This window comes from Myxocyprinus asiaticus, chromosome 10 (genome assembly GCF_019703515.2).
Source record: "Myxocyprinus asiaticus isolate MX2 ecotype Aquarium Trade chromosome 10, UBuf_Myxa_2, whole genome shotgun sequence".
In the NCBI taxonomy this organism is placed as follows: Eukaryota; Metazoa; Chordata; class Actinopteri; order Cypriniformes; family Catostomidae; genus Myxocyprinus; species Myxocyprinus asiaticus.
The window spans coordinates 11,359,803-11,383,740 of NC_059353.1; the positions used below are offsets into that span (position 1 = coordinate 11,359,803).

General features: G+C 36.7%; 1 protein-coding gene across 2 annotated transcripts in view; it reads left to right on the forward strand.

Moving 5' to 3' along the window:
• Window positions 1-23,938, forward strand: part of fstl1b (follistatin-like 1b) — a 58,646-nt gene that overhangs the window by 14,166 nt on the left and 20,542 nt on the right. Inside the window, exon 3 of one of the 2 annotated variants that reach the window (XM_051708558.1) lies at window positions 23,377-23,481. In XM_051708558.1, the coding sequence (XP_051564518.1) occupies window positions 23,377-23,481 (105 nt within the window). The remainder of the gene's footprint in view (window positions 1-23,376; window positions 23,482-23,938) is intronic. The other variant, XM_051708559.1, reaches the window with a different exon arrangement.

Consider the following 23,938-nt stretch of genomic DNA (forward strand, 5'->3'; position numbering starts at 1 on the left):
GCTAATCTTATACTTAATTATTGTGATTTGTTTGTCAAATAATGAGGTCCACACGAGGTACAGAGTTAATGTGCTCAAATGGAAATGCGCCACAATGTGCAAGAAATTTCAAAATAGAGGTAATTTAATTATTTCAAAATAAAAGCCATTGAATGGCTTTACCTTACAAAGTTAATTGAATATTTGCTCTGTAATGGGGTCCGCGTGGGCATGATGGACCCCAGGGCGGCTGCCTATTTCGCCTGTAGGACAAAATATGTAGCAACAGGCTGGCCCAAATTACCCAGCGGCCCACCTGGAAAACTCCTGGTGCTCCCAATGGCCAGTCCGCCCCTGTATATATATATATATATATATATATATATATATATATATATATATATATACACACACACACACACACAATTCACTCAACGGTGCTGCGGCATCGTGTTAGTAGATTGAAAAAGTTTCCGGGTGAAAAGACTACTCGTTGTTCTGGCAGCCATACGTATCATCACTTATTTCAGGCAGGCATACGCAAAATCCTAAGAAAGATAGGTGGGCATACAGTGTATGCCCTAGACCAGGGGTTTTCAAACTGGGGTCCAGGGACCCCCAGGGGTCCGCAAGAGGGTTCTAGGGGGTCCATGGAAAATTTCCGAGAAAGATGCACAGATATGAACATTTTTGGCCGAAAGAAAACGGATTTTAACAAAAAATTACAGGCTGATTCCGATGTGACTGTATGCCAATAACTTATTTAGTCAGATCACTGTTTTGCTTAGGAATTATGCTTTCAAAATGTACAAAGAGGTACAAATGCTATTTTACTGCTCTAACAATAAATAATTTCCATTGAACATTGATTGGCTCTGTTGAACAGCTGACAGGTCAATTTAAGAGAGCAATGAAAATACAAGATTAAAAGAATCACACAATGATTTATGTGGGGAAAAACTTTTGCACTTCTAAAACATTTTTGCACTTCTGTTTTTGCAGTTTTAAACAATACAATTCACATTTAACGTATTATGATAGAACATTACAAATTCATATAATAAATGATTACATTCACCATGCTTTACTTTTTTGGATTTCATTTATTTTGGTAGGTATTTCTTCATATTACAGAGAGAAATGATTATAAACTTAATACATTGCAATCAATTTATGTAATGAATTATAAATAAACCATCAGTTTTTTCATATCAGTGTTTTCATGCTTATGCAATCAAAAGCATAAAAATGCAGATATAAAAAAATGATGGTTGATATTGGAGGTTTATATCAGTGGTAATTTGGTCAATAATTGGCTGATACATTGGTACAGCCTTACAGATAATATTTTAATAATTAATTTAGGTTTTAGTACAATAACAATATAAAAAGTTTTGTCTTTATAATATTACACTAGCAAAAAAAAGATTTTTCTTTTTTTTTTTTTTTTTTCTGGTCTTTATACACAACAAAATATAGCAACCTTTATATATTTTAGGAGGGGGTTCCTTGCAAGGTGGTTGTCATATTTGGGGGTCCTTGCCATCAAAAATTTGAAAAACCCTGCCCTAGACTACGCTAATGTTCAGAAGCTGTTTCTCTGATTTTCTATCATTATCGCTACAAGGCACTGATCCCTCTTGTTTGAACGAGTCTTGTGACGGAGCAAGCGCTTGTCTGCTTGTGTCTTTCAGCATGCATGTTAAGATGAACGGAAGAAGAAATAGTTCCTATCCTGCACAAGTATTTTCTAATATAGCCTAATCCTTTTTATTTCACTTTGAAGCTTATGATTATTGTTCATGTTCATGGTAACCAAATAATAATATCCCTAGTTAAAAAGAAATAAATTAGAATCAATGTTTTTGTGTGAGGATCGATATTTTTGATACAACAACAGTATCGGAAGTATCGATACTTTAGTATTGATCTGCCCATCCCTACCGGGTATACTTACCTTTCAGTGTTCTGGATCAGATCACGCCCAGCCAACCACGTTGCCTTTCTGAGTATACTTTTGTGATCGCGAACGAATAGGAACACATTCAACGCATTCGCACTACAACTGCTTTGTGACAGTCTTTTAGTACAGTCAATGGGCAGTGAATACGCAGACAACGCACACAGCCGAGGACCGCGTGTATGACAAATTGCGTCATACATATCTGTCTTAAGTTTTGTGTGCGCCACTCACAGGATACATTTCCAGTTCATCTCATCTTTTCCTTTGTGATCATGCACTTCCACTGCTGCAGAAGAACTCACATGGCTCATTTGAACTTCAAAGGCTCTGCCACATTCACACACTCTGCCTTCTCTGGTCTTTTGTGCTTGTGTCATTCAGAACACACTCCTCGGGCTTCAGAGCGGCCATTAGCTGAGAGCTCCATACAGCTTGGAATGTAAGGCATTAAAAAAGGATGACATCACTCTGCAATGGCATTCCTTTCCAATGAAGGAAAAAATGAACAAAACACAAATGTTTTTATACCCCTTTTTCTTACGGATATACCTTTTGTACTTGAAAGGCAACTCAGTGTGCATAAGTAGGTTTTAAAGTGAGGCCAGCCGTGAAACAAGTGTTTTAGAACCTTTGAGCGTACATACAAAGGTGTAAACGAATTTAAATAAATGTTTTATTATTTAATCATTTGGAACTTGCTTTCTGTTTGTAGGTGTAGGAGAAAAAATTGGTTCACAGATGCATCGGCATTCTTTTTCGTACTATTTTGGATTAATTCACAAAAAATTATCTGAATTTTACATAAATAATTCTCGCTATTCAAAAGCATACACAGACAAAACATTAAAAATACAGATCTGTGCATGTAGCTTGCATGTTTAAATAGAAACATTATTGAAAAACAGTGTGGATGGATGCAAAAACATGTTCTGTGTGAACGGCCCCTTAAGTTTTTACTCAAAGATTTACTAATAGGTTTGGAATCAGGCCCTGAATCGAAACTGAATCGTAAGGTGCCTAAAGACGTGGCAAGATCATTGCAGTATTTTTGAGAACAGTTTAGTGTACTGGAAATTTCAGCTGCATACATTATTTGTGATGGCTCCTGTGACCCATATAACTTATTTTTTAAAAGGGACAGAAACTAGGGCCCTATGAAATTTTTTTCTAAATTCCCTTTTATTTTTTTCTCAAATTCTATGTATTCAATTTGATTTTTTCTAAATATTGCTTTAAAGTTTAGTTCAATTTTATTATCATAAAACTGTCTAATCAAATTAACTAAAACATAACGTTCCATTATTTTTCTATACAGATCCTCACTGCACAATCCAAAACACAACTTTATAATTTATAATTATATAATTCTAACTTTGTTTTTTCAACATTTTTTCAAATGTAATGTAATTATTATTGATTTATTATTATTATTACTACTACTACTACTACTACTACTACATTGAATATTACATTTTACTTTACAGTAGGAATATATTTCTGTCACAATTTCATGTGTCTACTTAAAATAATCTTTTATTTTGGCAGAAAGCCGAACAAAGCACTTTCAATTTGTATTTAATTGATGACAGCTTTACACCTCCTGATAAGCACTTCGCTGTATAGCATAATGTGCTTATTAAAGCCACAAAAAGGTTGCAATTTAATTATGTAAGTATATAGTCTGCATGCGCTGCGCACTATAAGGTTAATAATCACTCTGCTCTCTGTCATCTACACACAGAGTACGCTTGATTCTTATGATGATGTGTTATCAGTGTATGAGCAGCCAGCTTAACACATTCACTTTGAAGCATGCAGCACATGCAGACTATTTATTTAATTAAATCCCAGCCTTTCATAGTTTAGTAATCACACACTAAGACTACCACGATATTTATGCAGCCTGATTTGATTAAATTTAAATCAAATATTTTATTTTTTCAAACCAAAATAAATGCAGTTTCCCAGTGAAATGTTCAGTGGGGGCGCCACAAGAGAGCGAAATTATTTTGTAATCAGACAAGGTATTTAAGGTGAATCTTAGATGGATGTTTTAATTATAAAGCATACCTCCCTCACCTAAAACTTTAGCCTAAACCTTACATATAGTGTTTCAAAAGATAAATGAGAGGTGAACAAAACAGACATCCTTACCCTTAACCAATGCCTAAACTTAACCGATAGTATTTTAAAAGCAAATTTGACATGAAAAGCACATTTACTAAAGCAACCACGTAATTTTGTGTCACTTCTATGGCACTTCACTTCACTTTCACTCCGAGCGTCCTTTGCTGGGCGTATCATGTTGGAATACTTGTGTAAATGTAGGTGGGTCTGTAATACAAGCGTTAAAATATATAGTTTTTTCAAATGATGCGTTAGAGTAAAAGTGTTTCGATATCATTGCATAGTGGTGTGTGAGTAATAGAGCAAAAAATATGTGTTTATAAAGTCATAAACAGCCATAGTACCCGTGATTTGTGTGAAAGTGAATAAAACGCAGAGTTGATGTAGCGCCTTTAGTGTTCATTTCACCAGAAAACTGCAGCAAAATGTAGAAAGTGGCACGTAAAACTGAGTTTTCAAAAATGTTGTTATAATAATGGTTATTCTACGAGACTAGGTTGTTTTTATTTGATTAATTTTGCATTCCGTGACATTTCAAGTTTTATAGTTAATATAAAATATAGTTTTTATGATTGGATTGCATCCGTGTTTTCCATATTGTAGAAATCATAGGGCCCTGGACAGTGACCCATAAAAGAATTTAGCAGAGAGGAATTCCTCTATGTCCTCCCTTTCTCTGTTCTCTCAATAGGAATAATTTTTTTTTAATTTAAGAGGCATCTTTGGTGGAATTTAAAACTAGTGTTTGTGGAGAATTCGGATATGGAACTCAGAAAGAGTTTCATTTAAAAAAAAAAACCAAAAAAAAAAACCAAGACAAATGAATGGAGAAAGTGAAACATTTAAGACATAACATCATACCACTGCACACTTCAGAGAGAAGACTTGTGCTGATTAGCACCAACATCATCTTTTAAATATCAGTCATTAAATACACATCCAGAATGCTCAAGTTACATTGCAAGAGCCGGAGGGAAAATGGCAGTGAATCTGCATTCAAACACACCACTTTTAAACAACACAACAACACACCACTTTTAAACAACACAACAACACACCACTTTTAAAAGGAACAGAAAGAACAGAAGCTTTAATTTATTTAATTTGTCTTGAATTATTCTGCAGCTACAACAACGGTATGCATTAAACATGGCTTTTTTATACAGTCCCAAAATTCATCATGCATCATCATATCTGGCTATATTTCTGTCCTGGATCCAAAACGTGCACTTTTTACAGAACTATATTTCTCTTGCTTTTGCTCTACATCTCTTGAAAATAATGTTCCCTAAATCAGTGATTCTCAGAGTCAGCAGTAAAGTAATCACAAACTTATAACACCATTGATTACAAAAGCTCTGCATCATTAGTTACACACTGCTTGCTATTATTGTTAGATTGTTCAGAGCTGTATTCTGTATAAATGCTTTAGCATGCAGTCTTATACAATTGTATTTCACATTTGTATGCATTCTGTATTCTGGACAAATTTTGCTTACCACTTGCAGAACCAGTTCTTGCAATATATTGTATGATAAAGGGGAAAATGGGGTATGATTTGCCAGTAAGCAAAGCTGTAACCAGATATTCAATATTTCTTTTTGGAAAATTCATTTTAAGCAAAGCAAACTGTAACACATCAATGGAAAGGAGGCGGCGAGAACCAGCTTAACAATATAAATAATATTTTAATACTGAACTTAAACCAAAAGACACAAACACACACAGGTGTCGGTCAGCTGTCCGTAACTCTCTCTCTGCCGCACTGCCATCTCCAGTCGGCCCTTATCCCTCTCGGGCTAATTAGGGGCCGGGTGTGCGGAATCACAACCCGGCCCCGCCCTCCGCCCTGCCACATTCCTCCCCCGTTCTCTCAGGCCGGGGAGCCCCCGGCATGATGTACATCCCCCCCCCCCTTCCCTAGGAGGGGGCGTGCCTTGCGCCCCGTCTGCCGGCAGGTCATCCCCGTCTACCTGGATCAGGGGAGGGGACAAGGGGAGGGACTAAAAAAAAAAGGTGGCACCTACACGCCATAACGGCGAATGTGCCAAATTAACAAAACATTTAAAAAGAGAGGGAAAAGGCCAACATGGAGCGGGAGAGAGAGAGGAGAGAGAGAAAAAATTATAATTTACTTGCCAGTTCTCCGATATGGCATTGTCCGGTCCTTGGCCACTCCTCCACCCTCTAGTGGACAACAGCCGCGCCTCCCAGGGTGGATCGGAGGCAGTCCTCCAGCCCCTGGAGGATGGAATGCCCCACCGCATTTTTGGTGGATAGTAGTGGTCTCCCCCACCCCTGGTAGCGGTAACCGCTCCAGGCGGTTGGTTGGAAGCCCCTCCTCCCCTCGCGGTCGGCGGCTGTTCCTCCGCTTCCAGGCAGCCGGGCTCCTCCATCCTCCGGCGGATGGCCACGGCTGCTGCTTTGGGGTGGATGGTAGCGGCAAGAACTCTACTATGGCGCATCCCTCCTCCTTCCCGGGTTTCGGCACCAGTGTAACACATCAATGGAAAGGAGGAGGCGAGAACCGGCTTAACAATATAAATAATATTTTAATACTGAACTTAAACCAAAAGACAAACTCACATAGGTGTCGGACAGCTGTCCGTAACTTTCTCTCTGCCGCACTGCCGTCTCCAGTCGGGCCTTATCACTCTCGGGCTAATCAGCCCAAATAGGGGCCGGGTGTGCAGAATCACGACCCGGCCCCGCCCTCTGACCTGTCACACAAACTAATGCAGGTCAAATAATATAGGCCTATATCATGTTGGTGACTTGCAATTTGAAAAAACAATGTAAATTTATTGCTAACAATTTACCAAAAAATTACATTATTACATTAAAATTAAACGAAGCATTTTCCCCAAATGGTATCTGTGGCGCAAGGTGTGCCAGATGCTACATGATAAAGCAATGGCTCAACTGTTATTAATGCACCTGATCTCGTGAAATGACATGACTATGGTGACACTTTTGCAAAAAGACATTATGTGACTCAGAAAAAGTTACATCTTCAGCTTTAAACCTAAACCTAACCGAAAATGTAATAAAAAGCAAATGTGAGATGAAAAACTAAATTATTGAAGCAACCATGTCATCTTGTTGTGCTTCCATTTATTGTCACAAAAAATAATCATGTGCATCAAATTAAGACTTTTGAATTTTATTTCTTAATGAACGTATAACCATATGATTTATCGTACCCCTTCATCTGATTCAGCTTACCCCTAATATGGGGTTTTGTTTTTGGCATATTTCATAAGTCATATTTCTATGGCCTATTTCACTTGATAGCAGACATCCAGAAATATAAATAGGCTAGTTGCATTAGTTTTTTCTTATTTCAACTTGAGAACAATGTAAACAAAGAGTGGCACAGTTTACCCCAATATTCTCTGCTCTTTTCTCTGTACCTGATATAATCTTCATCCCTTCTCTTTCTCTCTTATTTATCTTTCTCTTTTTTATTATCATTACCATGTAAGTGTATAGTGGGGAGCAGCTTTGGATCTGAGTTTCTTAAATTCTTGTTCAGCAGTGGTATTGCCATGGTAATGGCAGAGATACTTATGACATGCATATCATCTAATCAGCTTAAATTGAAGGTAGAACGAGGCCTTAATTGTGGCATGTACTACTGCATGCTCTCTTTTCGCTTTTTTCTCTCACTTTCTTTCCTCCTAGCTCATTTTCAGCCAGCCTCCCACCTTGTTCCTCTCTGTGTTGTTGTGTGTGATGAATATTTGTGACCACCACCGAGACTGTCTGTGTACATTCTGCTCAGATATAGTGTGTCGTATCATGTGTGGGGGTAGGTCAGAAAGTGAATGCTTGACTTTGTTTAGAGAGGGAAAGAGGAAGAATTTCTGTTCAAATTCCAAACCTACCATGTGCAACCACTTATCTCTGAATTAAGTGAATACAGTTATGTGGACACGCAAGCACAATTTGTTTCTAAAATGTCTCTCTTTAATATAATAAAACACCAGCGATCACGGTTGCATTAGTCATCATGGTGGCACAATTCCCACAGTGGAGTGGACCAGGTGGTTGATTACATTCATTCTCCATGCAAACCAATAAGTGAGTTTTCACAGATAGCAAACAGGCTATTTTAGCGTGCAGATCTGGTCATGTATTTTGGTGCATATTCTATAGGTCTCAGACAGGTTCAGGCGCTGATGTACAGCGTGATGCTCTCAGGTTGTTTGCATTCTAACAACATCCTGGGGATAGAGTTAATGATGTATATAAAATGAGCTCTCAGCTAGAAATTAGAATTATTCGCTCAGATTCCCATATGGGGTTGTGTGTTTTTTGTATATTAAGTTACTACAAAGTATATTAATAATGTAATTTATTCAGCCACTGACTTGAATACACCTTTTCAATATTTTTAATTCCTGAATTTATTTTGATATTTTTTTTGAGGATTGATGTTCATAATGTTTAGGTGGTATAACTGTCTGGAGAATGTATTAAAGTCTCATTAAAAGACTGACAGCTTTTAAAAAGTAAAACATTAAAGGTAGTTTGGCATAATCAATTAATAGTATTTCTTTAACATATTAGCAGTGAAGCCAGTGTGGTATAACCAAAATGCAGGAAGCCATTCTGTTGTCATGTGACAAGAAAACCATGAAAGAGGAAATTATGTCACAAAGAGAGGATCCCTGTAGACCCTCATGACTGTGTCAAGGTCAGTTTTTCAAAATGTAAGATATTTTTACATTCTTATGAAATGGCAAGGTTAGTTCAGGTGTTCTTTGTCAAATGGATTAATCAAATAAACTTCATTATTCAGAAATTCATGATATTTTAAAAATTTACCTTGAAAAATGTTTTTACTTGTTCATTAATTTTTACTTGATTGTCACAGCTCTTGACATTTGTAAAGTTAAAGTCATTATTAGAGGTCGACTAATATATTGGTTTTCCAGTTAATCAGTGCAGATAGTTGCTTTTAGAACAATCGGTTATTGACAAAAATCAATGCAGATAGTTGCCGATATTGTTTTTTATTTTATTTTTTTTATTTACAGCTTGGTTCTACAGTATAACAGAAGCCTCTAGCCACCTCTTGGGGATTTGTTGTATCTAAATCTGTCATCATTGACAATATTCATCCATATTTTTACCCTCACTAAAATGCATATTTTGTTATTTTGATAATCAAGTCTTCTTAATTGAAGCGAGGGCATGCAAAAAAATTAATTTGACTATATGGAAACATGCCCCGTCAGTGCATACATTGTGTCTCCAACTTCATATCTTGTGAATAATAATTAAAAATAATTGTAAAAATTTGAACTGTTAGAATTAACGCGTTAACACATTCGATTAATTTAAAACGTTTAACGTTTACTTTTCCTAATCGTGATTAGTGCATTTACCGTTAATAGAGCATAAACCAGCATAAACAATTGTTGGACTGCGCTGGTCGTGGCGTGCTGTGTGCAGTGGTGGTCCTGACTATCCTGACCACACACACACACACAAATATTTGTATATATTAGAGCTGTCAAATTTAACACATTAACGCATGCGATTAATTAAAAAAGTTTAACATGTTCACTTTTCTTAAACGCAGTTAACACATTTACCATTAATAGAGCATAAACTAGAATAAACACTTGTTGGAAGGGCAGAAACTTTGCAATGTGTCCGCCTGGAGTCATTACACTGACGGACACACCACCAACACACACAGCAGTGATTCACTGTCAGTGATAAAGTGATGGGGAAAGTTAATGCTATTTGTTGTACAGAACAAGCCTAGATGGGACTTGTGATAGAAGTATTTTTCAGCCTATTTATGGCACATTTGAATTACCATAGAAACACACAAGTCTTAACTAACACCAAAACGCAGAATGAGACATTTTTGTTTGCAAGCGCTTTTCATGTGGATTTCAAAGCGGCGGTTGACGCTAGCACTGATGGGCTGACGCGAATCTTGAATGCAGCTTCACGATTGCTGAAACAAAGCAGATAGCCATAGTCTACTGGGTGATTAATATTGTGGAGTGTGAGAGTTTAAGAGATTTAATGACCATTGCAATGAAAATGCAACCTGTGTGGGGACTAGTTCTTTCACTTACTCTCCAATCCCACTTAGACTTTGGGAAACGTTTAATGTTACTAGAATTGGTGCATTTTTTTTAGTGCATTTCTATTTTTATACTGTTGAAGACTTAGTTTGGAAAATGTTAATAAAGCATTATATTGTTTTGTTTTCTTTCCTAAGATTTGCATTTTGACAGGAAAAGATGTAGTATATGTTGTCAGATTTCAGCATTTTCAAAATCTGTGATTAACTACAAAAAATTATGCGATTAATCGCGATTAAAAAGTGTTAATGGACTGACAGCACAAAAAATATATATGAAATAAAAAGACTACGAATTTTCATTTAAACTTATCGATTTTAAAAACTATCAGCAGATTAATCAGTAATTAACCTTTTCCAGCACCTTAGTTGTCTGTATTTGCAAAATCCAATCTCGGCCGGCCTCTAGTCATTATATTAGTAAAAAAAAAAAAAATATCTTTTTTGAGGGATAGTATAAAAAAATTGTATAAAAACACTTTTCATAATGTAAGAATACCATTTTAAGAACTTAAAACTTGCAGTTTAAGCTAGATTTAAAAAAAAAGATTTCTCCTGTTCATCATCTGAGACATCTTTATTTGTCATTGACCTATACTGTATAAGTACACACCCATAAACAAACCATCATTTGCCCTGTCCACTATAAAATACCTTGTTGACTTTCACCCATATTTTATGTTTAACAGTGTGGTTGGACATAAAGTTTGTCTCAAATTTACTGCACTTCCATAATACAAGCGCCAGTGCACACACTGAGTCTTGTAATCTCCTTTGGGTACAAGTACACCCAAGAACATCACTTCTTTTTTTACGACCTTTACAATGTTTTTGCCCACTGTTTTCATCTGCATTTTCCTCTTGTTCACGAAGTCAGCATGTTGCATATTTCTCTAGCAGGGTGACATTTATGCTTGAGTTATGGATATTCAGATTCTCCTGGAGAGAGATCAAATGAGGTTTTGTCAGACTCTTGACATTCCCTCTGGCAGTGTTGGCTCAGAAATAAGGTATACGAAAACAAACAGGCTCCTTTAAGGACCCTCTTGCCACATTGACAGGGCATTGTTTGGGCTACATCCATCTGTGATTAATCAAGCACACACTACAACTTACTTTATTAAGGAAAGCTCTTTTTTCTTATTGTCAGCATGACCCATATACACAGAAAACAATGGACTATTTAACTAAAATGTAGGGGCATGGAGTTATAAACAGTGGACTCTGGAAATAATTTCCACCTTTTTTGGCTTGGTGTATTATCTTGCCCTTTCTTTGTGTTTTATGATCAGAGATGTAGCAAATGTTTTGTTCTAAGCTCTTTCTGTAGTGTTTGCTCGATTAAGGCCCCGGTATACTCATGGCGAATTCTTCATTATTTGCTCAGAGCCAAAAAGAAGTTAGAAACAGCTGAGCAACGGCATACTGTTTGCGAACTTTCAGACACTGGCCACACTGCTGGGGGAGGATTTAGAGGATCATTTCAAGATGAGGACGTACAAGACTACATGTAAAATCTTAACTAATGTGACATTAAAATATGTTATCAATGACTTGCCTCATTCTATGAGTAGAATTCGCATGAAATCAGTAAAAGATGCTGCTTTTACCACTTGATGATGATTTAAAGTAATATATATGCAGTAGACAATGTGTAATTTGTCATGTTTACATTCTACATTCATGACGCTAATGTGCTTAGACTCTATACGTGGCCATAATATGTGCCGATTACACTCTGTTATTGTAATTTATGATACTGACACTGATAATGTATGATACTGACACTGATATTACTGCAAAGGTGGGTGTATAAAAGAGGGTTAATGGGAAGAATACAGACAAAAGAATAATGATAAAAGGGGGAATAACTTACTATAGGCAGATGTGTGAATGACTTTCACTGCAGAAGGCACAAAAGTGAAGCAGCTTATCAAGCAATAGAGTGAATGGGCAGTTGAGAGTATTTGTGTAGATTTGATTCCTTTTTTAGACTAATTTTAAAAAGCCACACGAGATGGTCTTGGAAAATGTCTCTACGTGAATGATCGTACAGATGTAAGTAAATTTGCACCTGCACGCCAGTGTGTTCATGTTGATTGATCTTAACTGACTGAACAGCATAACAGGAAATAGCTGTTGGCTTCAAAGTAGGTGGAGCTCCAGGTCACACCTTCCAATGACATTGACCAATGGCAGTAACAAGGTTTTAACAGCTGATACAAGTTTACCTGAAAGTTTGCACTGGCGAGATGTTACAAACCACCGAAACAAACTAGAAACATTCGTTCTGGCCAGATTTAGTCTGAAATTACATCACACCTGTTCGTTCTTTAATTTCATATACCAGGGCCTTTAGGAATGATTCTTCAGTTATTTTTCCCTGTCAACATCCCAAAAGTGTTGTGCTTACAAGGCAAAGGGCTGCTACAGCTTTTGTAAAGGAATTAGTTGATGGATTTGAAAAAGTTTTTCAGGTTAGTGGTATCTCATCTTTGAAAGATATTCATAGTTTTGTTTGAGGCCATTGGTGACAAGTAAACTAGATAATAAGTATCCAGTAATTTACTACTTACTTTTGGATTGACAAAAATTCTAATGAAAAAAGTCTACACATCACTGATATACAATTATATGAGCTTTTCCATGTTGGTTTATTACTGTAGTGGCATTTCATAGTCTCCCATCCCTAAATGGCACATTAAAATAAAACGAACTGTTATTAGTCATTTTACATGTCAATCAGATAGCTTTTCTTGGATAAGTGGGCCAATCTGGCCAGAATACACTCCAAACTCGACCAGACTTTATGCTTATGGTCAAAAATCTGGTTACTTGAGACTAGGTCTTACATGTATTGTCAATGTTCTGCTTTACTTTTGATCACCCATGATTATAAGAACCTTTCTGCCTTCAGTGTGCACTGCAAAAATAATTTATACTCTCGTTTTTTCTTGTTCATTACAGCTATAATATGTTATCGGCTTAGCTGTGAAGCTCTTTGTTCTGAGTTGGCTTGATTGTTCAGTTCTCTCCCTCTAGCACCCTAACACAAACTCCCTTGAAACAGAAAACCTCATTTCTTTTTTCAACAGGTTCCTTTCTGAACTGCTTTTAAAAGCAAGGACAGTCTCACCAGCCTAAGTATTAGAGAAACTGCATATCATTTGAAACCATGTTTCCAAGCATTTGACCGGACATTATCGCTCTAAAACAGGTTTCCTGTTGAAACGCATTCCGTTTGAGCTCATTACCATATTATAACAAATCACACTCTCTCTTTTAGATGAGTGAAATGACTCATGTTGCCATAGTGTTTGTGCTGTTGCATAACTTTTATTCTTAGCCATTCAGAATAAAATGACACTGGCTGCAGTTAATATGTACATTGAAATGTTTGATATAATATATATGCTTATATAGACGCCTTGCCTAATTAGTTTGAATTGCTCTTGTGTTGGCTAAAGCTCACTGAAATACCTACCTAGTGGTTCAGTAATTGGTAAGTGAATAATGTCAAAGCTTATGCTAAATACTCAAAGGTCATTAAGAAAGAGCCGGAAGCAAAGAACAGTGTGGCAGAATCTCATAAGATGCAATTCAACATCCACTTATTATGACATAGGGAAATTATGCTCTCACTGTATTTTTTATTTTTATTTTTTATTGTAATTTTTGTATTTTATTTTCTCCCCTTTTCTCCCCAATTTGTCATGCCCAATTCCCACTACTTAATAGGTCCTCGTGGTGGCGCGGTTACTCACCTCAGTCCGGGTGGCGGAGGACAAGTCTCAGTTGCCTCCGCGTCTGAGACAGTTAATCCATGCATCTTATCACGTGGGCCGCTGTGCATGACACCGCAGAGACTCTCAGCACGTGGAGGCTCATGCTATTCTCTGCGATCCACGCACAAATTACCACATGCCACACTGAGAGTGAGAACCACTAATCACGACCACAAGGAGGTTACCCCATGTGACTCTACCCTCCCTAGCAACCAGGCCAATTTTTTGATTGCTTAGGAGACCTAGCTGGAGTTACTCAGCACACCCTGGATTCGAACTCGCGAATCCAGGGGTGGTAGGGTTTTTTGTAATTTTAATAGGATGTAAAATTATATGCTGAATAGCCAGAGGGGAACTGGCTCTCCCAGCTGAACCTGGTTTCTCCCACACACACATTAACTAACATCCATAGTCGCCTTTCGCCTGTTCCGAAGACTTCCGAAATAGTGTATTGACTACTTTACTGTGGTTTTCTGATGTTTTTTTTTTTTTGTTTTTGTTTTTTTTACTTTACCATATACAGTGAAAATGTATAATAGATTTAACATTTAACATGTTTTTGTGGAAGTAAAAAGTATGTTTTACTGTATAAATTAGGGTTAGGGTTATAAATTAGAGTACTATTTTATAGTGTGCAGTGATGAACAGTAAAAAGATGTTCATAGAAGTCCTTTTGTGATACATCACAAAGGAATGTATTTTGTTTAAATAGTTACGTTTATTGTTATAATTTATGATTATTTAGTTATTAGTTGATTTTATTGCATTTATTAACTCTGTGCTCTGTCTACCTGTTTGTTATCCATAGTTCATTTTTAATGGAAAGGCCAAATTATTTGACCTTGTTTTCCCACCTGTATTATTATGGTGGTTAATGGTTATCAATATATTAAAAGGTACAAAACAGATTTCAGTAGCTCAAGTTGGTTGGTATATATACACTTTATATATTTTAATATTATATGAATGAAAATGTTATGTTAATTATGTTATTGTAAAATACAGTATACAGGCACCAAAACTCCGTCCTATATTGTCAACATATTTTTAGATTAATTTCTGGTAACCACAGCTATCAGCTTTTCACCATAAATTTAAGAGGATTTTTTTCTTTTATATAATCATAGCTGTGTGAATGTTTCTAGTCATTTTTGTGGTGAGAGGAGCAGGTAATGATTCTTTCTGTTTTAAAGATGATGTCCGCTAATTAAGCCGTAAGATAGTTAGACACATTAAGTCAGTGTCAGTACTTAAACGAGCTGTTCAGTGTAAAGTTAGTTTTAGCATGGAGGAAAGACTCTGATTGAAGGAAAAAATTAAAAGCTGTCATCATCTATACTTTTCCTCTTTGAACCTGCAGCTCTGAGTTCAGACTTTCTTCTTTGTCTATCAATCACTGTTCTCTACATGCACCCATTAATTCTTCCCCTAGAACTAATATTTCTCCCTCTTCTTTCTCTGCTTAGAGTCTCTCTCTCTCTCTCTATATATATGTGTGTGTGTGTGTGTGTGTGTGTGTGTGTGTGTGTGTGCAATGTTCTGTCCTTTAAAGCTTAATTTTATGAAATTCAGTAGGCACAAGGTGTGATAAAGAAAGAGAAGGAAACATGAAGAGAAAGAATAAAATGAAATATACATGTAATTTAAAGTTTAAATCCTTTTGAAACTCTTTCACAAAGCTAGGGAGATAGAACATGATTCTGCTTTTATTGTAAGAGAAAACAAGGGACCTTTTACCTTAAATTGCAAAATAACAAGTTCTCATGAATATTGTGTAAGAGAGGCATTCTTTAAAATGTGCTTTTCTTCCACAAGGTCCATTTGGAACAAATTAGAACAGATGGACTCATGGATTACGTACTGTATCTCATTGTAAGAGACAAGGACAAGAACACTTATACACACTGCAAATGACTCCGGCCTTGGTTCTGGCAGTATTTTTGCTGTATTTTCTCCAATATGTTAGCATTTTACAAAATTCTTCAATGAAGAATTCTAAGCATTGAGCCACCAGCTGCAATTTTAGTTGACGTACTGTAAAACAGAACATCCCATATTATTGTTCACTCAAAAATAAAGATTCTGTCATGACTTACGCACCCTCATATCACAAGACTTTCTTTTTTTCTGTGGGACACAAAAGGTGAAATTTTGATGAATGTTTACACTGTTCTTTTGCTTACAGTGAGAACATACAGTGACCGCTGTAACCATTTGGTTCATAGCCACTGACCAACCTCTGAGCTAAGCAGTTTGTCTAATGGTCAGTTTGACATAATATTACTCTAGCATTGTTTAGGTCAATGCTTGTGTGTAAAGCATTAGAGATGCGACAAGCATTGTCAGGAGCTATGCCAACACATGAAATCTAATAAACTTGCATGTCTATGTGTTAGTGTGTTTGTTTGTAGAGGTCGAAGGGTCATAGAGAAGCTGTTTTTGATATTATCAGTGTTTTCTGACATAAAAGTCTCTTTATTTGGCAAGGAAATGTTCTCAATGTATTATGATTTGCAATTTAATGCTCACTTCAACCTATGACCTCTTCCAGCAACATAATTTTGTATATACTGTAGGACTGCATTAGTCTCAGCCTCAGACAGCACACCCACAGTCGGTTCACTGGCCGTCTGATGCATATCGCACAAAAAAATGGCAAGCACTGACTGAATTTGGCAATTCCTGATTGGTGGGATTATAGTTGTTGTTGTTTTTTATCAGTCTGCCTGGAAACAAAGTCCTGTTCACAAGGTACCAGCTTGATACAATATGCGCTTTTTAGGAAGAACTAATCACTGGATTTGCCAAGTTTGTCAGATTAGTGGCATCAAATCATGGACGATTTATCAGACTTTTGAGTTGAAAGTTAACTAGATATCCACAAGCAGAAATGGAATTTGTGAAATAATCGGTACTTATGACTATTATATTTGCTTCACAGAGAGTGCCATTACATTATTTTAATAAAAAAAATTCCACAATGGTCTATTATTAGGCTATAGTTTATACCATGGGACTGTTGAATGCTTGATTCTGATTGGACAGACATTCTAAGGTGTGCTGTTATTTTCCAGTAAACGCACGGCTATAAAGTAGTTTCAGGTCTTGACTGCATAACTGTTCCATATCAGTTGGCCAAAATTTTTCAGTTGTTTCAAAGAGACGAACAGGCTACCACAGCAAAATAAGCAATTAAAACAAACATATTGGTTGAGTAATTAAGATAACAATGACAAACAATGTCTATAATACCCAAAATGTATTTCAGGTTCTGTTGAATAGCACCCTTGCGCTCACGCTCTCTCTCTTTCACTCGCACCCACACTCACACACACTGAACACCCATACACCACGCACACACACGCACACACACGCTTCGCGGCTGCATTACCAGCTCGGGGTGCGCATTATTTTTCAATAGTTCAATGGTCCATCGTCAATTATTTCTAACATAATCTATTTGAGATTACCCCACCCATAAATGGCAGGTAAAAAGAAAACAAACTGGTTGGTGGCTTTACATGTCAGTCAGATGATCTCTTCCTATGTAAGTAGGTGGTCCTTGACCAGACTTTATGCCGCAAGTCGAAAGTCTGGCTATGCGAGACTAGGACTTCATAGGTGCATATGTTAGCTAAAGCAAATACAGTTGAAAAGAAGGTCACATTGCTATGTGGTCATGATTTCAGAGTCAGACACAAGTCCACATTCCTCGACTCCTTTACACAAGCAATGTTTGATCCGCATCTTTCCTGTATTCCTCTCCCTGGCTATCAAACAAGCCCCTAGTTTAGTACATCATCCCACAGTGTAAACAACAGTAACACTGTTCACATTTTTCAATCATTTGTGTGTGAAAAAGTCTGTGTTTCCAGAGCTTAGGGAAAAGCCCCATTTTCCAAATGAACTAGTGATCTGAAGCCAATAGGGATGGGAATTGTAAATAATTTTTAACGATTCTGGTTCTGAATCGGTTCTTTTTAAAAGGGTCATGGCATGAGGAATCAAATTTTCCTTTTGACATATACAGTAGGTCATTGTACTATAAAAACATACTTTAAGTTTCAGAACTGACATCATAAGGACCAAATACATCAGCCTATGCAACGCCTATTTGTTCGTCATTACACCCTTGGCCCCACCCACTGGTGCTCGGTCAGTCACACATACACACAGGTGAAGAGGAGAGAGATGGGCCTATCATGGTAAATTCATCCAAAGTGGACTTAAACAGGACATCTTCATGTGCCTGTCTGGATTTAAATGTTTTTCTACATAAACGTGCATGGCTTTGACCGTTATCATACATCTTGCACCGCTTTTAAAAGACGCGATGTCAAGTTATAACTTTGTTTATAACTTAAGAGTGTGGTTCTTTAACGTTTTGGGGTAACTATTCTTTTAGTATTTAAGTAGTTTAGTAGTTTTGAGTTTAAAGTTTCACATGACAGCTTATTTGTGAGTATTTTTGACTGATTAATTAAAAAACTGTCTCATGGGAGTCATTCATTCCTGAATCGGACTGCACTGGTCATGGCGTGCTGTATGCAGTGGCGGTCCTGACTCTCCTGACCACACACACACATATTTGTATATATTAGAGCTGTCAAATTTAACACATTAACGCATGCGAATAATTAAAAAAGTTTAACATGTTCACTTTTAAACGCAATTAACACATTTACTGTTAATAGAGCATAAACCAGAATAAACACTTGTTGGAAGGGCAGAAACTTTGCGATATGTCTGCCTGGAGTCATTACACTGACGGACACACCACCAACACACACAGCAGTGATTCATTGTCAGTGATAAAGTGATGGGGAAAGTTAATGCTATTTGTTGTACAAAACAAGCCTAGATGGGACTTGTGATAGAAATCAAGCATTTATTAGTCTAAGTAAGATGCATTATAATGACCACAGTAGCACACCAAGTTTTAACTATCACAAAAACGCAGAGAGATGTTTTTGTCTGCAAGCGCTTTTCAAGAGTTCAAAGCAGTGCTGACGCCCTGATGTGAATCATGAACACAGCTTCACGATTGCTGTAGCAATGCAGATAGCCACCGTCTACCGGCTGATTCATATTGTGGAAGATGAGAGTTTAAGAGATTTAATGCAACATGCTGTATGTAGGAGACTAGTTCTTTCTATTAGTCAAACTTCCACTTAGACATTGGGAAACGTTTAATGTTACTTGAATTGGTGATATTTTTGTGCATTTATTGTCTTTATACTGTGGAAGGATTTGTTTGGAAAATGTTAATAAACCAATATATTGTTACATTTTGTTTCTTTACTATGAAGGAAATAAATGAATTTTGACAAGAATAGAAGTATATTTAGAGTAATTTTGAAAAATTATGCAATAAATTATGAAAAAAAATTAATCGATTTTACTTGATTCTACTACAATATAAATAACTATAATCTACTATACTAGGGTCAAAAAATATACTACATTTTACATAAATTAATTTAAAGTAGTGCAATTACCTTAATATTATTCTTCAAATGAAAAAAGACTGTAACTTCTACACATGGGCTCATGTGATTCTGTGTATAATTTATTTGAACTGATAAATTTACATGTATCATACAAACACTGAACCGAATATCATTAAAATAATTTGGCGTTCATACATAAAAAAAAAAAAATTAAAAATGCAATTGGTTCTGGATAAGAATTTTCTCAATTCCTATCTCTAGGAGCTAGTATTTTCAAACTTAATAAGTGAATCAATCTCCAGTAACTAAACTAAAGAAAAGTGGCCTTGTAAACCTCCAAAACTCTGATGCTGACATTTGATTGCCTTTATTCAAGCATTGTAAAATGGGAAAGCAAAAAATGAAAAATGATTAAAGTTTAAGATCATTTGAAACAGCCTGATTCCAGTTTGAGAAGTCCTGGTGGTATGATATCTGCAATTAGATTTTAGAGGTCATTGTTCAGCTCCAGGCTTGCATCATTTACCCCATCTCTCGTTTACTCTATCCTACAGTAAATTTAAAAGCTCTTTTCAAGCGTTTCTGTCTGGCAGAACATATGCGTTTTGATTTGATTTAGCTAAAGTGCGCTACAACATTAATTAGTTAAAATGTCAACATGGCTTCCCTGTAGAGAAGGAGATTTCATTTATGCATGAGGTTTGGTTATGTTCCCTATCATTTAATGTGCCTCTGCTATCGCTGATTCACAATATAGCCCAGCTCTATTGTCAGTACAAAACTGTCTCAATATCCTATGAACTTTTAATATGGTAGCACTGTGTCGGCAAGTCCTCTGATTACCTGAAGGGATAATTCACCCTTAAATAGAAATTCTGTCATCATTTACTCAACGTCATGTTTTCCAGACCTTTATGACATTCTTTCTTCCAACAAAAGATGTTAGGCAGAATGACAGCCTTAGTCACCATTCACTTTCATTGTATGAAAAAGGATGCCATGAAAGTGAATGGTGACTGAGACTAACATACTGCCTTACATCTCCTTTTGTGTTCCATGGAAGAAAGTAAGTCATACGGAACAATATGAGGGTGAGTAAATGATGACAGAATTTTTATTTTTGGATGAACTATCACTTTAAATAGAGCTGATCATGAGCATTGTTGACTGGCATTGATCATTATTGGACATTGTTTAGATGTTGATATTTTTATTTGAATAGTATAACGGTTCACAGACTCTATGAAAATGGTACATCTGTATTCCTCTAAAAATGTGCAGGCGAAAAAACCGCCTTCGGGATAGAAAATCTCTCTTGTGGAAAGTTTGCTTACATTGTATGACTCATGCATGAACTGGGAAGGGGGGAAGGGTCCGTGTCTGTGTGTGTCTGTGTGTGTGTGTGTGTGTGTGTGTGTGTGTGTGTGTGTGTGTGTGTGTGTGTGTGTGTGTGTGTGTGTGTGTGTGTGCTTTTAAGTATGTATTAGGGAAAGGCAGGGTGGGTGCAACAAATAGTTCAAGGGAATGGAAAGAACAGGCAAGATTTCAGATGTGACAACACTTTTTGAAACACACTCACAAACACACACTGTTTTTATTATGGGTAAATGCAAGGGAGGTTTTGGAAAGCAGGAGGGGTATTTCAGGAAACTCCTAAATCGTTACTCCAGGCTCAACTTGGCAGCATGTGATTGGCTAGTGCTCTATTCACATGACTGTTGCTCTGGTGTCTAGACCGGGATCCTGTTGCAAAGGAACGCAAAGAAAAAAGTGGCAGAGAAAAAGGAAATGAAGTACATCTGAATTTGAGATATGAGGCAGATACTGTAACCTCACACATGAATCTAAATCAGGGAAGGTGAAGCATAGCAAACATTTGAGATATTTGGCTAGGGCGAGAACAAGTTCAGTAGGACAAAAGAGAAGAGACCAGCAATGCCTAATGTACAGTATAGTAAGACTTTACACCATTTTAAATTGAGAACCTCTGTCTGCTTTTACATGTGTTATTAGCTACATCATGAACTTGAACTTTTAATGGAACAGTTAACCCAAAAATGAATATTCATCATTTATAGTACTGACCCTGTTGTTCCGAGTCTGACCATGTATTATTTTCTTTCTGCCATGAAACACAAAGGCAGAATGTTCAAGTTGCTCATTTCCAACAAAAGAGGATGATCATTTTTACTGCCAATCTGCAAAAAAGTCAAGAAAATAAAAATAAAAGTAGTCAGTATGACTTATACCCAGTACAATAGCTTTCTGTGAGGAATAGATAAAAATTTGAGACATTATTCAGAATAAGCTTTCACTCCGCTGTAGCTTACAATCTCATTTGAGTTTGTGTTATCTGACCGCAAATGAGATTTGAGAGCTCAGGCGGAGAGAAAGATCAGTGAACAACAACTTATATGTCTGTCTGTTCCTTTAACAAAACTATCAGGTGGCTTCAGAAGACTTACAATAATTTTTACAAACTTTTATGATTTTTTTTTTTTTAATTGACTAAATATGTTTTTTGTCTTTTCAGAGCTTGGCAATATAAATCACCACTGTCACTGTATGGAAAAGAGTAGTTCTGACAATCCCAAAACCTACTTTTGTTTCATGGCAGACAGAAAATATTATTTTACTCATAAGTTCAAAAACCCCATCATAAAAAGCCATAGGAAAATCCATGAGGGAACCCATGGCCAATTCTTTTTTGGACTACATGCTGAACAGCTCTATGTTGGGTTGGAACAAAGCAAACTGACACAAACTTGATATCATTGCTCCATCTAGTGGTAGGAAAGAGTAACCAATTTGTTTGGAGACCTTCTAGAGTCCTTTGTGTGCAATAATGGCTTATAGATAATGATGATGCACAAAAACCATAAAAGACAAGAACTAATCACGAATAAACAAAGTTTACATTTTACAAGTAATACAAAACTACAAATCTTTCAAAAATTCTTTTTAGTAGTCTGGAACCTTTAATAGGTTTTATGTGTCATTTTATTAGACTATGAGTCTTTTTCTAATTCATTTGTACCATGAGGGACTCACATTTGTTACAGGACAAGTGGTACCTGTTCTAAATCTGTACTTGCTCTAGTTTTCAAGGAGAACCGCTAGTTGTCAGGGAAACTGGTGGCAGGAGGCTCTCTAGAGTGTTTACAGAGTGCACAGGGTTTGGCCATTTTTAGAGATAGTTATCAATCATCTGTCCCCAGACAATATGTGTGTGTGTGTGTGTGTGTGTGTGTGTGCGTGTGTTTGTGTGAATGAGAGAGAGAGAGAGCGAGAGAGAGAGAGAGAGTATGGTATGTATGTTTGTCTATATTTGTGTGGTAAAAGTGAATTTGTGGTCCTGTAGCTAGTTTCTGTTTCTAGCGGTTTCCAATTTAGTGGCTGCCCTGGTTTCATGATCGATTAGAATGAAGTTGTGAAACCACAAAACATCCTTCACAAACAGCCTTGTCTTCAAATTTTGGAGAAGTGAACAGTATACACTCAGAACAGTGCAATATAATGCACAAGTTTGCATTTATACATGTAATTAAGTGCAATTTAATGCAACGATTTCATTACAAAAGATTTGATGTCCAACATTTAGAAACAGCACATCTTTCCAGTGCAGTTGCTGCAGTTTTAGGTAAATACTAGACTTCCCTCTGGTGTTGAGAATCAGTAGGTGCCCTAACATTCTTTTTTTCTAAATTATTATTATTATTATTAGGGGAAAAGAGGGGCAGCAGGATCAGGACATGACCCAGTCCTGACCGGACTCAAACCGGTGTCACCAGGGACCAACAGCTCTTACACTATTTCAACAGAACAAGCGATACGGCTCTGAAGCACAAATGTGCTTTGACCAGTTCTGCTCAGTACTTATTTACAGCCTTGCAGCTGTGTTTGTTTGTGTTTTATTTATATGGTTTATCTGATGCCTTTTTTATGTATCTGTGTGTTTTTCAGCAGGAGGCTCAGAGCAAATCAAAGGTGTGTGCTAATGTGTTCTGTGGTGCTGGACGAGAGTGTGCAGTGAATGAGAAAGGAGAGCCCAGCTGTCTGTGTATTGAGGTAAGTCATTGTTTTAAAATAATTCACAAAAACCCACTAAAACAAAGTTTTTTTAGAAACTTGCCTTAAAGGGGTCATGAAATGGAGAATCAAATTTCCCTTGATATTTAGACATATAAGAGGTAACTGTACTATAAAAACATACTGTACATTTCTGAACTCAAAACCTCCTCCTCAGTATAAAATGAGCATTTCTAGTTGCCACCCTGCTTAAACGTCTCATTTTGAAACCTGTCTGTTCTTGACGTCATGAAACATTGCTCATTTGTAGTTACACATCCCACAACATGCGTCATCACACCCTTGGCCCCACCCACTGGCGCGCAGTTCAAGTCAAGAGAGCAGGCCTTGTGTGGCTAACTATTCCAAATATACAATGACCCCTTTAAAGGCATAGTTCACCCCCCAAAAAAATGCTGTCATCATTTTCTCACATCCATGTCCCTGTAATTAATTT